Genomic DNA, 18,249 nt, shown 5'->3' on the forward strand with positions numbered 1-18,249 from the left:
TCTTACACAGGATGGTAGTGGATGCATTTTTCTTGGTGTGTTTAGGGGTTATCTTTCTTCTCTTAGCTGTTGTTCAACGGTATCCTAATGTAGGACGAGGCATCGATACATTCTTAGCATGGCTAGACCAAAAGAAGGCCAAATGAAAGCGAAAGTAGTATGTCGTATTTGGACCCAGTCTTATGTAAGGATGATGTAATTGGGCCCTACGCACGTCTGGTTTAAAGAAATTCAATCCAAATAGGGAGAAATTGTCGTTTGTAGTCTTAACCACAAATCGATCATTACTTTTAACTCGAGTACCATCATGGGATGCACAACTTATCATTTTTTAAGTAACAGACTATTCGGGATCAACCAACCCCCAAAGTGGGTCGCATCTATCCATTTTGCAAGAAATGTTTGCTTCTAGTTCAAAAAACAAGATTATAATGAAAATTTATTATTTTAGTAATTCTAATTTTTATCATCTTTTCTTATTTTTAAAGTTTTAGGTTTCCATCTTTTTAATCATGACAGGACTCCTCTAGCAAGGGTTATTTAGACCTTTTATTTTTGGCAAATTAAGCATTGGATGAGTTTTAATATTTTGAGTAACTTCTAGTAGGGTTAGAATTTTATTATTTTTTATAATTACAAATTAGGATTTTATTTTTCCTTTATTAGTGGTGTAATCAGAAATCATACATATTAAACATTATTCATTAAAAATATTTTTGCTCTCTCTCTCTCTCTCTCTCTCTCTCTCTCTCTCTCTCTCTCTCTCATAGATTTAAGAAACTACCTTGTGGATTCAAGGTTCTACCTATTTGAGGAGGACTGATCTTTCTCAATATCTCTTCACACTCTCCCATACGTCAGTTGGTATCGGGGCGAGGCTTTTCCTCGACTCAATGACATCTAATCAAGGTTCAGGCAACAATCCTATGGATGGTGCTCCAGGGGATTATCATTTGATAGTGACATCGTTTGAGGCAACACAACGTGCTCTACGAGATTATCCTTTGACAACTGCAGCATTTGAGGCAGCACAATGGGAGAATCTATGAGCCATATAAGGACTGCAAGCAAAGATCGACCACATAACAAAGACCTTAGGATAAAGTCATGTTCATAATAATAAGCAACATGAAATCAGAGATGGAGCCCGCGGTCATTACGTTCATGGTGCGACATTGGTGATAAATTGCATGCCACCACTCTGATTGTGAGGAAGTTATTGTATGTGCTAAAGGATGAGATAGATTTACAACGGTACAACATCTTTCAAACAAGGAGCATCGTAAATCAAATGGTTTGTGATCTAATCGTAGATGTCATGAGTAGTGAAAACCTCATGTCGAAGACTATGGTGGAAAAGTAACAAACACCCATCTCTATACACGATTAGATGGATTAAGGAGATTAGTAAAACAAAGGTAACCGAACAGTGTTGTATTCCCTTCTCTATTGGTAAATATTATAATGACAAAGTAATGTGTGACATACTTGATATGGAAGGTTATAAAATATTACTTGGTTGACCATGGCAGTACGATATTGACGCTGCGCATAAAGGCTGGATAACATTTTTATTTTCATTAAAGATGATAGAAAGATTATCCTCACCCCTGTCAGAATGAAGAAACAACACAACCCTTCTAAAGTGAGAAGCAATCTCTCGTAATCGAATAAAATTTCGTCAAAGAATTTGAAGAGACAAGGAGATCAATGCATTAGTTGAAAAGAAAAATGAAGTAGAACCTATAGACAATCTAGAGAAGTTGAAACTAGTGTTGCAGGAGTTCAAAAGGATTAAGCCTAATGAACTTCCTAATGAATTGCCCTCCATGCAGGATATTGCTCTTTTGCAAGTGAAGTTCGCATTCAACAACATATAGAATTGATTCACCAATAAATCCTCATTCGAAGTTGTGTATGATTGTATTCCGAAACATACACTCGACCTAGTCTCTTTGCCTTAGTTACTAATTATAAGCGTTAGGCAAAAAACATGGCAAACCAGATTTTGATAGTGTATGTCGATGTTCAAAAAATTTTATTGCAGTCTAATGTCAAATACAAGGAAGAGACTAATCAACGTCGGCGCCAAAAGGTGTTTGATGTGGGTAATAACTTGCTATTTTACTTACATGGGGAGATTTTTCCAAGTGGGACATATAACAAGTTGAGTAAAAAAAAAAAAAAAAAAGATAGGTCATATTCTAATCTTTAGAAAAATCAATGATAATGCTTATATTATTGATTTTTCTGAAAGTATAGAGATCTTATAGACTTTCAATATAGCATGCCAGTATAAGTATGATTAGCTAAGTCTGTTGAATAACTTGAGGATGAGTTTTTCTCAAGTGGAGGGGAATGATGTAAGACGAGGCATAGATACATTCCTCGCATGGCTAAACCAAAAGAAGACCAAATGTAAGCAAAAGTAGTCCATTAAATTTGGGCCTAGTCCTACGTAGGCCATTGCATAATTGGCCCTAGTTGCATCCAATTCGAATAAATTCAATTCGGCTAGGGAGAAATTGTTGTTTGAAGTGTAAACCATAAATTAGCTATAATTTTTGATTCGAGTATCGTTACAAGATGGACAAGCCATCAATCTTTACCGTAATGGGCCATCCAGGTTCAACCAACCCCCAAAGCGAGTCATGTTTGTCTATTTCGTGAGAAAATGCTTGCTTCCAATTCAAAATTGAGATTTCAAGGAATTTTTATTGTTTTCAATAATTTTGATTTTTATCATATTTTCTTTTTTTAGATTTATAGATTTTCATCTTTTTAAAAAATTACTTGTAATCATTCTCAGACTCTTCTAATAAGGTTTATCTAGACTTTCTATTTTTTGGCAAATTAAACTTCAGATGGGTTTTACTATTTTGGGTAACTTCTATTAGAGTTATAATTTTACTATTTTTGATAATTACGAATTAAAGTTTTATGTTTTCTTTATTAGTGGTGTAATCAAGAAATCATACACATTAAATATTATTTAATAAAAATACTTGAATTTTCTCTCTTTTTTTGTTCTCGTGGATTCAAGGTTTTACCTGCTCGAGGAAGATGGTGATCTATCTGATTATATCTCTTCATGCCTTCTCCTAGGTCATGTCCCTAGTGTCGTTCAATAACCCATGCTTGCTAGGTTTGAGAGTAGTCTGGCATTAGCTGGGAGTGCATTTGAAAGCATTGTATGAAAGGTTTTTGCGGGTCTTGGCCCAATTTTTCTACCGGCTAATTCTTTGTCTAGTTGTCTATGGGACCTTGGGTTTTTATTTTTTTGGGCTCATTCTTGTTTTATTTTAACCATTGAGGTTGTGGTATATGTTAGTTGAGGCCTGTTTCTTCCTAGGGATCTGCCCAAAAATTAGTGCAAAAGAAAAGGAAAAAGGATACACCAACACACTATCAGATATGGGTGCCCACTTCAGGTCCAACATGAGTATGAGTATGATATGGGTGTAGTAACGATTGGTGGGTATGAGCATAGCTACTCTTGTACATGGCTCAAACCCAGCCCACTGGCACCCTTAAGCTGCAATGTTTAAAACATATGTACAGCTTGAGCAAACATTGTCAAGTATTTCTGAGCCATTGATTTGTTTCAAACGTTCCAACCCACTTTAATGTTGGCCGGGGCATCTACATCTGCCATTGATTGATAAAAATTCATTTTTCAAAATTTTACAACCTATCTTAAAAATGAAAATCATAAAAGAAACATTTTCAAAAATTAGATTTTCCTTGGAATTCATATCCCAACCTTTTACAATACCCATACACAAATTCAGCCCCTCACTAATGGAATCCATTTCCTACGGATGAATTCCCAAGAGCCAAACACCGCTCAATGTGAAAGTAAGTAACCCTCAAATCCAAGTCGAGATCCTTTATTGTCAAATCCGAAAGTAAAATAATTTCACTTGAATATGAAACACAAGGGAAAGAAAACAAACTTATTGCAATTCAATTCAATAGTGTGTCCAAACACATTATCAAAGAATTACTACATTTGATCATGTAATTAATCTAAGTAAATTCCTCTCTCCCAACTCTCTAATTCCAGCAGCATTCCCAATTAGTAATTCCAAGTAAATATTTATACATGAAAGGACAATGCAATGATGGGTTGATTAGAGAGTCGCTTTCGCAATAATCCAAAGATTATTCATGCCATTTTAAAAACAGAACTTGTCAACCCACGTCCATTTTTCATCTTCAGGTGTAGTAGGAGTTGGAGGAGTAGAGTCAGGATGGTATTTTTCTCTAAGGCCTTGTATTATTGTTTTTGCTCCTTCTACATATCTCTTAATGACTTCCGCCGCTGGGACGATGTCGTTAACCAGCCCGACTCCTTGTCCTGCCAGCATGACCATGTCCTGAAGCTGACCGGTTGTGGTCCGGTTCGCTACTTGGCCGGCAAATCGGCGAAGGATTATCTCCTGATTTGTTCAAAAGAGAAAATTGTATGAAGAGAATGGGTAAGCTCATAGCGTTGATTATGTTTCTAGGAACAAAAACAGTTTGTTAATTGACAAAAGCAGTTTGAAGTATGTTTGGACCGGTTTAGAGAAAATGTATGTTGAATGGGACCGTCCAATCGTGACCCCATTGGGGATGGGTTTTGTCATCCCAACCATCCAAATTCAATGGCCAATATTGGGTGGTTAAGATTTTCGGATAAGTGTGAATTTTGGTCGCTGCTTGATGGACCACTCATCCAAGTGTGGGATGCGACTTGTTTGAGTCGATTTCGACTAGATGAGTAATTTATATGGACATTTTCACACCGAGCTGGAGTGGAGTTGCCCATAAGATGCAAGGGCATAGGCGGCCCATATGAGGTAGTTCGCTAGTGTGAGGTAAGCCCCACCCGTGTGAAGCGGGTGGCTCGTATGAGGCAGTACCCATGTGATGTGGGGCCCATAAGTAGGCACGACTGAGGTCCTAACCCATACAATATGGGGCTGGGCTACGAGATGAAGGGATTGATTTGCCATGCTCTATTAGCTCGAGCTTCTAGATTAAGTGGTTAATCGTCCCGCATTTTGAGTGGGGTTGCGGTGGGCCACGTAGAGCAACCAGGTCTCCGGGCAATAGGTATGTCATGACTTGACTCAGGACCTGAATGAGTTGGTCCGAGTCGCCGACTCAGGAAGCCATGATGATGGGTCCCGCAATTTTGTTGATCTGGAACGGAAAATAATAGTGGTTCTAGAGGTTTGCTAATTACACACGCGTGTGAAACCTCCCCATCCACACGCAGGCGCACATTCTAATATGAAAAACGTGTACGAGATCTGAGCTTTCAATCAGGTTGGGAATTATACTCGGATCTTTGCCTCAAAACTAGACAGCTTCACTCCACATGTGGACCACAGCGTAAAAAAGTAAACCAACGGTCAGAACTTCTTTTCTTGCCATCCATTTATTTTGAGATGCAGTCGCCCACCCATGGAACAGTGTAGCCCACATGATGGAAATCTCATATCCCACACATGTCATATTTTGGCACGTGCACTTGCATATGAATGTCCAGGGTCGAATTAGCAAACCTCATGATTCTAAGTGATTTAGTTTAGTCGTAGAAAAGTTAAATAGATGGGCCTAGGTCTTTGGTGGGCCCAGATAGCCCAAACCCAACCCAATTACTAAATGAGCCTAGAATCAGAATAAACCTGGCCCGTTTAGTATATGGGCTTTCATAAGCTCAAGCCCAACTTTAATATCATAAGGGACTAGGGCTGAAAGTTGGGCGGGTTGGGTTGAGTTGGGTTGGGGTATAGGAATATTGGGTTACTGTTCCATGGGTGGGCGACTGCATCTCAAAATAAATGGATGCAGTCGCCCACCCATAAAACAGTAACCCAATATTCCTATACCCCAACCCTAGCTCAACCCAATATTCCAATACCTCAACCCTATCCCAACCCAACCTTAGGTTGAGAATTCTCAACCCAAGCGGGCTCGGTCTGGTTAGTTGGGTTGATGCATGCTAATATTTTTGTTATTACACTAGTTTATTATATTTCAAAACACGTCTTATTTTTTATACATATGATTTTATTAATTATATATATAATTATTTATCATTAAAAAAAAAAACTTTGTTTTTTTCAACAAACAAGTTAAAATACAGGACAACTACTCGTTTAAAAGTTGTGTTGTGTAGCACCTAATTTATTTCGGAAAGAGAAAGCTGGCATATATTGTTAGTTTGAGTCATCGGAAATGACGTGGACCAATGAGACTCAATGGCACTTGAATTTCCTATCTTCAACACAGACCATCCATACTCAAAAATAATTTCTAAGTAACATATATATCGAGTTCGGGTTTGGGTTGGGTTGGGTTGGGTTGGGTTGGGCAACCCAAGACCTCAACCCCAGCCCGACCCAAGTTTTTCAGGGTTGGTGTTCATATGGCCAAAGCTCGAGACCGAAACTGATACATCAAGCCCAACCCAATGTCAAGTCAGTCACCGGTTGGTTGGGTTGAACCCACCCAACTGTCATCCCTATAAGGGACCCATAACGACGCACCATAAAAACCCTTAGTTTTAATCTAAACCGAGCGTTTTATGGCCCAATTAGAAACCATCGCCGCTAAAAATCCCACTCATGAACCTCTCTTCTAAGAACCACCATTTCGACGGTCCATCCAAACGGACCAATGGGCCTATTCTACGGTTTGTATTGGACCTAAGAGAATTTTGCACACTAAGTGAAAGCCCAACCAATACGGGCTGAAAACCAAAACGGCATCGGTGGGCCCAGCCCATCACAGCCCCAAATACAAGAAACTCTGGCAATTAGCAACTGACCTGCCAATATACGATAGTGCGGCCGATGATCGGTTGACTATCGTCGTTCTGAATAGAATCTGGTGCATTTCTCCATTTCTGATGAAATGGTGTGTTGAGGCAACGGACGTACGCCCTCCAAGTCAGCCGACCGTACAGGTCTGTACGGTCGGTTTCTGCCTCCGTGTAATGCAGCAGCTGCTGTTTGTAATAGTCATTCGCGTACGCTTCCTTTGTAGCTATAAACCTACGTAAATAATCACAATTCATTTGGTTGTTATTGAAGAATACACAGAAATTGTCCAGCACTGATCACATACAGCCCCATTTTCCTTCCAATGTGTCACGCGTATAGGACATCTGAGCCATACAATAGATTGGCCACTCCATGAAGATTAGCTTCCCTGAAAATCAGGTTAATCCACTCATTCGACGGTCCATACCTTTACCTTGGATCAGACGATAGGCTGTATCTTGTTCGAAGATGCAGCCAGGCCAATGAGTGGATCTATATTATTTTTGGCCCAGGTGATCTTCATGATGGTGTGACCCACCTTTCATGGATGTTCTATAAATGGCTAGAAACTCATGGTAATTACTGCGTGTTCGAGCTGTGTGGGGCCCACCGTGGTGTGTGAGCTCATCCAAACCATCCATCATGGTGGTGTGACAAACCAAATCTCAGGCCTTGAAAAAACTCAGGTGGGTCACGCCACGTGAAAATATAGGTTTTAGGCGTGATTGTATATTGCTCACTGTGGTGTGTCCCACTTTAGTCTTGGATCATGATGATTATTGGCATGTATATGGAGAAAATGAGGAATCACATCAGATTAACAGTCTGGATGCCACATACGCATCATGGACAAGCCCGACACAGCTCGAATGCATGGTAATTATCATACATTAGGGGGCATTTGATTTGCTCTAATTACAAATGTAATTAGTTTTTAAAGAGACAAACCTTGTGCCCACACATATGCCTTTGGCACCCATGGCTAGTGCCGCCACATATCCCCGAGCATCGGAGATAGATCCGGCGGCGACGACCGGAATATCTCTCTCACCAACGACGTCCACGATTCTGGGAAGTAATGCCATCAAAGAAACCTATAATGACATGGAGAGCCTTGATTAATTAGTGAAAACAAGGATGGTGAGCCAGCCCAACTAAAATCAATATTTTGAGTGGGCCCACCCAACTAGTTCAGAATTCGAGCCTGAATTAGCCCAGAAACTGGTTGGCTGGCCCAGCCTCAAAATTGATAAATCCTTTGTTTCCCACTTGAATGTTTTTAATCTATCCGTTGATTAAGTGGGCCATGCATGCACCAAGAAATAGACAATTTAAAGGAATTAAAACAGTAATCTACATCCAAGATGGATGGGTTGCCTGAGGATTGAGGCTGGTTGGATTGAGCTCAAGTGATTTGAGGCCCAAATCAGACGACTCAGTCCGAGACATAAAACCATGGTTCTAACTTCTGCGACTAGGTATAAAAGGAAGGTAGACGTCTGATGTGACGTTCATCATAAAACTAGTGTCAATCTTACATCATAAGGGCCCACTCTAACTAGTTGGGAGGAAGCCTAGGACGTTGATAATGAGATTATTTAATAAAAAGTGAGATTGATGGCTAGGATAGAAAGCTACACATCCCAAAAGTCACAGGAAAGAGACAATGCGGTGTAATCAACATACATCACCCATGAAGTGATGTGGACTAATGCAGGTAGCTGTGATTCTAAGTTTGATGGAGACAGAGATATTCACCATTAAAGGAATTTTGAGGTCCAGATGCATTAGAGCCACTAATATATGAACCTCCGTTGGAATTTGGATGCCTATAAAGTCATTAAGATGTAATTCAATTACAAGTAATTTGATTATAGTTGTAAAGTGTTCACATGAAGTTTTGTTTGGCTTTAAGCTATAATCGAATTGCATTAAACAATTATTTTTGCTTGGATAATTTGAAATTTGTTCATAATATATATTTAGGTATTCACTTACAACAAAACTTGAAGTGGTAAATCCTTCAAAATAATTAAAAGACAGTTTTTATGCATGATAAATTATTGGGATAAGTGCGACTCAATAAATATATGGTCAATCATTTGGTGGGCCACAGAAGTGGGCATACCAATTCAAACACAGCATTAAGATTTGACAACATCTCAACATATGAGAGATTTCAACCCTAACAATAGTAAGAGAAAGAGAGAAGTTTGTCTTCTTTTTCTTTTTCTTCCAATAGATCCCTTAGTGTGTTGTAATAGCATATATAGTAGTTGCTATGGACCTTAGAAGCCATTATGTAAAGAAAATAGTTGTAACATTATGCAGCGGTCAAAGCTATAACATCAATTATAGAAAAAAAACAAAAAAAATGACTTGTAACAGTTTTTTATGAGATGGATATACATTTTTTAGATATAGCCTAAACTATACCATAGAGGTAATGATAGTGGTCGTGGTACTACCCATATGGTAAGGCTTGTTTGATTTTTCAAAGCCAGTGTAAATACCTCGTTGGTGTATAATTATTCCCGTTTCACTCCGTTTGAAAATATAACGGATACTCTGCCTTAGAAACTGATTCAAAATAGCTAGTTTAAATATATGGACCCTAAGGTGATGTATAGTATATATCATTTTCGTCCATCCATTTAACACAATATTTTAAGGCATGAGTTAAAAAATGAGGCAAATTCAACACTTAAGTGGCCCACACCAAAAGAAACAGTGGCCCCGAAAGGTTTTTAACTGTAAGTATTTGATTTTCTTTTTCCTATTGCGTGGTCCACTTGAGCTTGGATATACCTCATTTTTTGGCTCATGTCATAAATTCAGTTGGCATAATGGATGAATGGTGTGGATAGGCAACATGCATCACGGCGGGACCCACAAATATTTTGCAGTATTCTCAGATTTTGCAATACCGGTGAATTGAAAAATCAAACAAGCCTTAAAAGGTAATGGCTGTTATAGCCATCGTTGCTACTACGGAGTACCTTACTCCAATGCAATTCATTTTTTCGAGATTGGGGCCATGGTCCATTGATCTAAACTGTTGGTACGATTTTCTACACTATGGATAGAAGATGTGATTAAAATTTCCCGAACTGGATGGTTCAATCTTTCCATTGAGGTCATTGATCCAAGTGTCGGAATCATCTAATCCGGAAAATTGTTTGAGCGTCACACGTCTACTGTGGGCCAGTCGGATGAACGGTGTGGATTACGTGTACAAACTCGCACATCATGATACCATTCATTTAATTGCGCATAGTCGGCAAGATTTCTCTATAGAAGCAACCACTTGCGTACAGTCAAAGAACATAAAAGAAAAGGACACTTGCGGATGAAATGACTCTTCCTCTACTATCTGAGATGACGTTGATGATGCATACGACTTTTTGGTACATTTTCCATCCATGATAGTGATCGCTAGATGAACGGTCAAGATTGATAAATCATACTTCCACGCATCATGGATGCAGATGGCTCTACCATATTTCATTTCCACCGCCTCCTTACACCATAGTGGGCGTTTCCCTGACCATAGGGCCCACTTGATGGATGTCTTAAATATCCATGACGTCCATCAGTTTTTTTAGGTCATTTTAGGAGATAGTCCTACGAATGAAATAGATCCAAATCTCAAGTGGACCACATCTCAGGGAGTGGATCAGATGCAGCCCCAGTGGCCCTAATAGCGGGGCCCACCTTAAGGTATTTATTATATATCCACGCGGTCCATCATTTTTCCAGCTTATTTTAGGTCATGCACCCAAAAAATGAAACAGATCCAAATCCCAGGTGGACCACATCACAGGAAAATTTGATGATTTTAAAAACTTCCTATATATATATATATATATATATATATATATATATATATATATATATATATATATATATATATCAATCAAAATTGTTTCATAGTCCACCCGAGATTTGGTTCTGCTTCAATTTTGAGCTCACTCCATGAAACGAGCTAAGAAATGGGAAGCGGATTGGCTGGTGTACCACACACCACAGATGTGGCTGGTGTGTTGACGTCACCAAGTTCTGTAGGTCCCATCATGAGGTACGAGTTATATCCAACCCGTCCGTTCAATTGGTGAGCTCGTCCTAAGGCTTGCGCCCAAAAATAAGACAGATCCAAAATCAAGCGGACCACACTATAAAAGGTAGTGGAGGATTGAACGCCTACCATTGAAACCCTTTTGGAGGTCACAGAAATTTTGGATCAAAATGATATTAGTTTTGTCTCTTCATCCAGGTCTGTGTGACCTTATGAACAGATTGGATGGAAATTAAACTTTATGGTGGGGCCTACGAATGTTTTAATGGTGAAAATTATTGTCTCCACGGTTATTTATGGTGTGGTCCACTTGAGCTTGTAAATTACTCATTTTTTGGATTAAGATCTAAAATTATCTCTCCAAATGGATGAACGGTGTGGATATGATAAATACATCATTATGGAGCCCATGTAACCTTGATCTCCTTTGAACCTTTGTACAACTCAAGCTCGACAAGATGGCCACACCATAAAAACGTTTCTCCATTGTCGATAAGTCGTTGATAACTTATGCGTGTTTAGCACAGGAAATGGGATACGTCACGCTAGGATACGTCGGGACTTTCGCCTTCGAATCTGGGTCAGATAAAAATAATCCAAACCGTTTATTTCATAAGTCACTTTGAACATGAACGGTCAGGCTAATCTCTCCATAATCAATTGGTTTTAATAGTCTATTTGAGAGAGGTTTTTGGGCAACCCCATCCAAAGAGAGCCCTATCAAAGAAACGCTCTGCGGCATTGAAAAGATCCCAAATCCAACGGCTACAATATGTCGGATGTACTCAAGCAAACCTCATGGTTTGTAGTTATATGCAGCTCCTTCCTCACAGCAGCCGCAAGTTGTAGAGTGCTGCTGCTTGGATGGCTCTAACGGTCCAATACCATTGAAGTTTTAGATATGGTGTATCCACAAGGTGGGCCACCAGATCAACGGTACTGATTCGAAAGTAAAAGAAATTCTCTATTTAAATTAAGAGACTCACCGTTCCAATGATATGGCCTCCTGCCTCTACACCTTGAGCGATGATACAATCCACCCCAGCAGCAATCGCCCTTTCAGCTTCCTTCACCGATCCAATCTGAAAAAACAGAAAGACCACCCAATCAACATATATTTACCACTAGCCCCCTCTTTATCTATCTTTCTCCCGTGAATTGCAACCGTTAATGTTTTGTGCATTTGAAGGTCACAAATAGAATGTTTAGGAACATCAGTTTTGACTGTTTTTCTAATCTTGAGCCATCGACGCTAGGTAAAATAGTTTGTACGGTTCCGATCACAGTTTACCCTCCCACGTGTACGGTGCAAGGATAGCTCTTTCATACCACTTCCGATTCCTGTGAACGTTTTGATTAATCGTTATGGTATTTAGATTATATCTCTCATCCAAGGTGTGGCCCATTGTTTGAACCGTCCAGATCAATTGGAAATTGGGCCCATTCCTGATTGTATGAAATGAGTGTATTTCACATATATGAAGAACGAACGACCGTAGCCGTAGGAAAGAATAACAAAGGACGTGTCATGACAACAGAGAAAAAATAAAAACAGTGGAGTTATTTGATACTCCAGTAGAGTGTGTAGTTCATACTCATGCACTCGAAACTGTACTACATTGGTGTATAGCTACCTCGAATTAAACAGTCGAAATCCAGTGTACCAACTGTACGTAGATCACAGTCCCAAAAATAGATTGATTACGACCCTTAAACCTCTCAGTAGGGGCGCGGACCACCATGATGTTTGTGAGAAATCCACCCCGTTCATCCATTTTGCCGACTTATGTTAGATCAAGAGACCAAGAATCATGTGGATCCAAAACTTAAGTGGGCTACATAACAAGAAATAGTGGGGATTGAACATCCACCGTTGAAACACTCATGTGGCCGCAGAAGTTTAGTATCTGGCTAATATTTGTGTGTTCTCAGTTCATCCCCGTGGGGATGAACTTATGAACGGTTTGGATGGGATATAAGCATCTAGGTGGACCCCGGAAGGTTTTAATAGAAGTCAGTTCCCTCCCCACAACAGAAGCCGGGATGAATGTCTCACGAACATCGGTCCGGTTCAGTGTCAAAAATCTATGCATTGATAAAATGTCCGGATCCTCTGTTTGCCAAAACTACCAAAACCACGACTTTCCTGTTTTTTTCCTCCCTTGCTGTATAATAATTCGTCCATCTCAGTCAGCGATGCATTAATCAATGCATCACGGTCCAATTAGATGGGACAACTACAATTTTGCTGCTTGACGCAAACAGAGGATCCGTCTTCGGATAAAATACATACAAATCATGGTAGGACTATAGAGCTTTGACACCAGGTCGCTGGCTGTCGTTGTCAGTGCTCGTGTTTCATCCATTCCGTTCATCCATTTTTACAGATCATTTTAATCTAAAAACCAAAAATAAGAGGGATATACATCTCAGGTGGACCACGCTACAGGAAAACAATAGTGATTGGATATCCACCATTAAAATCCTCCTAAGGCCCACTGTACTGTTTATTTGACATCCAATCTGTTGATTAGGTCATACAGACTCAGATGAAAGGAAAAAACAAAGATTAGCTTGATCCAAAACTTTTATGGCCCCCAAAAAGTTTTTAATGGTTAATGTCCATTCAACACTGTTTACTGTAATGTAGTCCACTTGAGATTGGGATATACCTCATTTTTGGTCTTATACCATAAAATGATCTAGAAAAATATATGGACGGCATGGATGAAACATATAAATCATGGTGGGGCCCATAGAGCACCGACCATCAGCCATTGGCGGCTGGCAGGAGTAGCCAATTCGCTTTCGTTTCTGCCATGGTTGACGCAGTCACTCCACGTCCATGAGTTGTTTAAGAGTGTCGGCGGTTACATCCTGGGCATAGCTCGCGGAACGGATGCTCCTAAATTTTGGTCGTATATCCTAAAATGAGCTCGTGGAACGGATGGACGGAGTAGATTTCTCACAAAGTTCGACGCAATAAACATCATGGTGGGCCCTAGGAAGATTTTAATGGTGGGTGTTCAGTCACCACTATTTCCTATAGTGCGGTCCACCTGAGATTTGTAACTGCTTCATTTTCGGGCTCATACCCTAAAATTAGCTGAAGAAACAGATGGACGGTGTGGATATACAACTAAAACATCGAGGTAGGCCTCACGGTTATGATCGCACCCACATGGCTGGATCCGGGTCGTAGCTAATTACCCGCGTTCCGTCTCGAGCGTTTTGGACCTTTCGGTTAAGATTCCAGATAATTGGCCCATCTGAAGTGAGGCACCACAATTAGACGGTTTAAGTTGAGTGAAACGTTTGCCAAGTGTACAACTTCCGAGAGCATGCATATGAAGGAACACGCTCTGCCAGAGTATCGAGGTCCTTCTTTCTTTCTTATACAGAGAAAGAGTGCTAAACTGCTATAATGCTACCAGCGGCATTGTGAATACTTTGATACTCAAATCGGTGGATCTGGACCGTCCATTAGATGTATTCATAATGATAAACGGCTCAAATGGATGATTTGATCTACTTTCCACAAACAATCTTAACCGTCCATCAAATAATAATTCGAATTGTCCAGCCAGCGTGAGTTTCGCCTAGCAGTTAACGAACCATGCCGATCCAGAACTCAGGTGGGCCACACGTTTGGATGCAGATGCCCAACAATGTGTGGGGCCCACCATGTTCTGTATAGACCATCCAATCTATTCAAGATCGAGAGAGAGAGAGAGAGAGAGAGAGAGAGAGAGAGAGAGAGAGAGACCTGATGGATGACCTTGATGCCGTGCTTGTGCGCCTCATCGACCATCTCCTTAGGAAAATCGCCCCAGTAAACTTCAAGGCATGCAAGTTTCTCATCGAAGATGGCCTTTATCGTCCTTTCGTTGTCGAATTCCAACAATACCCCCGCCCCGAACGCCTTCTTCGTCAGCTTCTTCGTCTCCTGGATAGCTTTCACAGTCACATCGTACCCGTTCTGCCCTCGTTCAAATTCGCCAAATGACAAAAATACCCCAAAAAACAAGTAAAAAAAAGAAGAAGAAGAGAGAGGAAGACGTACGACAGGGCTAGCCAGGAGTCCGATCCCTCCGGCATTGGCTACGGCCGCAACGAGCTCTGGTCCGGACACGTCAGCACCCATCGGCGCCAAAATGATGCCGATGTCGAACCCCAGGATTCCTCCGAATTCCATTTTTCTGACCTTTTTGCCCTCCTACTGCATGACCCTTCTTCTCTCCTTGACTATATATAAGCTACGGAGATAGAAAAAATTCGAATTCGTTTTCCGTCTGTCGCGATGCAGGCTGTTTCTGTGTGACGCTATGATCTCAACCGTCCATTCTTTGGATCTATGCTACAAAGTCCATCCTACGAAACTTGTAGTTAACAAATGATTTTGACACCATCTGTAGGTGAATTTATCACAATGAAGAAAAATATTCAATGGCTACCAATCAATTTGTAAAAATAAAAGGCTAAGATCATCATTGACGTGTGCTTTTGGAAAATAGCTCATTTATGATATTAAATATAATATGAACGGTCCAGATCAACGTAATATCTGGCCCAGTGGCAATCGTCAGCCGCTGGATGCTGAGTCACGACTGAGGCGAAACAAACTCCTTTTAGATTCTCCCTTTGCACACGTGTGAATATGAACGGACTTTTAGTATCGCGTGGAATTAGCAAACCTCCTTGTAGTAATTAGACGTGCTTTGAGCTTGCAATGGTACCGTCCAGATGTGTGGCACACGTGATGTATTCTGGCCGTTCATTCAACATACACCGCATATTACTTCCATGTTCCAAAAATCAGCCCGATACGACGCTCAGATGGGCCATAACATAGGGAACGATGCGATAGAAGACACCCAACCTTTATTTGCACAGGGGCCCCATCTGAATATAAAAACATCCTAAATGTTGGTCTCAACCTTCATCCTGGCCAGATGGACGGTCGAAACGGTATAGATTTCTTATATGCTGGATAGTGGTTACTCCATGTTAATCAACGGTGAGAATTCCCTCTCAAACTGTACCTCGTCTGCTGCCCCACTCGAACCACTCATCAGATTAATTTTCAGGATCTGGTTGTAACATTTGATGAGGCATCATATGAACGTGTTAGATTTCATTTATGACTCACGTAGGGGCCATATCTGCCAGGTACCACCGTTGCTTACGGTGGTACTGATACCACTGAGGCGCACTGAATTTTTGTAATGTTGTATAACAATTTCTATTTGAAAACGGATCGTCTGTTGATTGCGTCAAGCAGCGAAATTGTGATTGGGTAATGCATTGGATAACTTTGTATTTGGGAGGTTTGATCGAATACATCCTGATGCATGCAATGCGAAACGTCTGTTTTTATCCTCTGAATCTGAGTCATATTTCGATGATCTAAGCCGTCTATATGATTATTCTCACGTTGGAAAGTTTAAATGTTACAAATAAAAGCTTCGTTTGGATTATTTCATCATTTAGTAATTTGGCAATTTTGCTTTGAACATGAACGGTCAGCGTAAACTTTTATGATCGAAGGATTTAAATATCCAATCCTATAATTTTCTAGTTCATCTGCCACCTAAGTGAAGCCCTATCAAACAAACCGTTTGAGTCATTGAAAAATCAAAAATCCAATCGTGAGAGTCCAGACTATTCTAACTTCAATACATCGCGACGCATTTAGTTCCCCCGGCTTGGAGGAGTCCACTTAACGAGGATGTAATAATAATAAATAAATAATTTTAAAAAAAAAAAAAAAAAACCCTTTGGCCGTTAAGTGAAATGTCTGGCCCAATAAGACACCTTGATCATGTTAAGAATTAAAAATTTTAGAATAATTGAAATTAAATATTCGTTTCGATTAACTATAAATAGATAGCATTATGAACTTAGTTAATTCAAATCATAATTATTATTTACAAGAAATCTCATAATTTAACCTATTTTAGAAATGTCCCAATTAACTAAATTAGCTCTATATCATTTGTTCTTGTTCCACTAAACTTGAAATTATAGGAAAATATCTATCTTACCATACTTGATGTCCATTGTAGACTTTGAAATGATATAACGTTTGGGATTGCTCAACTTTAGCTCACATATCGAGCACATGCATGAGCTGTGCAAAATGCCTTAAGTGATAACCTACACTTAAGGTAATTAATAATTATCCTTTATTGTTTGCTGAAATCATGACTTTTGAACCATTAAATTATGTTCAAACTTAAGATACTAATGTAAGTTATTATTTTGTACATATCTGTACAGTGGTAACCTCCATTGATGTTGGCCATCGAACTGAATTATAACCTTCTCCGTTGATCGGCACATCCGATCATCCGATAATTGTATCTAAACATAGATTTTTCAGTGGGACACTTATCCCGTGGTTTAGATCATCCATACATTTCTTCGTGGGTCCTGGTGGGGGTTCCAGTATCCATTAGCGGTGAAATTCCACTAGCGTGAGGGCGTGGGGGTGTGTGTGCGCGTGTTTAAAAATTAAAAAATATAAAAAAGCATTCGGAGTCTGACTGTGCACTTTTCCTCCACACGGCACACGTGTGAAGCATCTCAAATGGTTGGAGTTCTTATTCTTGTGGAATATAACGTGGATAGGGCGTATCCGAAGAGTTAAGTGGATTGGATTATCGTAGCCACCCAACATGCGGCCTGCAAAAAGAATGTTTCGAGCAAGGGTCCACAATCAACTAGTAAAACTCACAAAAAAACTGATATTGGTCATTAGAAAATCATTGTAGAAAAATTTTTATAGTTCATCCGTATGGTGACCCACTAAATGAACGGCTCCGATTACCATAAGAATCTTCTATGTATGCCGACAGTAAGGAATTCCATAGAGCTTCTGTGCAGCCATCTAATCCAAAAGGTAAGCGCCGTGGCCCACCCTTTATATAACTAGATTTAATCAACGGAATGGACGGTGAAGGAAACCTGATTAATGGTCCACATATATTGTCATTGTTGTAGTTAGTTGGATTGCCGGAAAAACCAGATTTCTGGACCAAATCACATTGTTAGTGAGGTCCACCTGATGATCAGATCAGATCTTGTACACGTATTCCTAATCAAACGTGTGCCGCATGTTGGTTGGTGTGCAGGAGTAGGAAACCTAATCCAGTGCTTCCAGATGCACGGGAATCACTCTGCCTCCACAAAAGTTACTATATAAGTTGCATACGCAAACAGATCCTTGCCGTTCATCTTGTGGGATCCACCATTGGTTGTACAGTATAAAAAATCCTTACTTCTTAACGTTTTACTCATTGATTTTTTTTTAGAGATGGATTGTGAGAATTTCTAACTTCTTCTTCTTTTCTTTTC

The 18,249-nt window shown here is 39.9% G+C and overlaps 1 protein-coding gene across 1 annotated transcript; it reads right to left on the minus strand.

Annotated features, from left to right (window-relative positions):
* Positions 1-3,942: 3,942 nt before the first annotated feature.
* Positions 3,943-15,128, minus strand: LOC131225627 (uncharacterized). The gene is made up of 6 exons (XM_058221194.1): positions 14,957-15,128; positions 14,660-14,872; positions 11,880-11,975; positions 7,767-7,912; positions 6,824-7,049; positions 3,943-4,442 (listed from the first exon to the last, which is right to left on the minus strand). Exons 1-6 carry the CDS (start codon positions 15,086-15,088, stop codon positions 4,179-4,181), a joined length of 1,077 nt encoding a protein of 358 aa, XP_058077177.1. The 5' UTR covers positions 15,089-15,128; the 3' UTR covers positions 3,943-4,178.
* Between the last annotated feature and the right edge of the window lie 3,121 nt (positions 15,129-18,249).

The sequence above is a fragment of the Magnolia sinica genome, chromosome 14 (assembly GCF_029962835.1).
Source record: "Magnolia sinica isolate HGM2019 chromosome 14, MsV1, whole genome shotgun sequence".
Classification (NCBI taxonomy): Eukaryota; Viridiplantae; Streptophyta; class Magnoliopsida; order Magnoliales; family Magnoliaceae; genus Magnolia; species Magnolia sinica.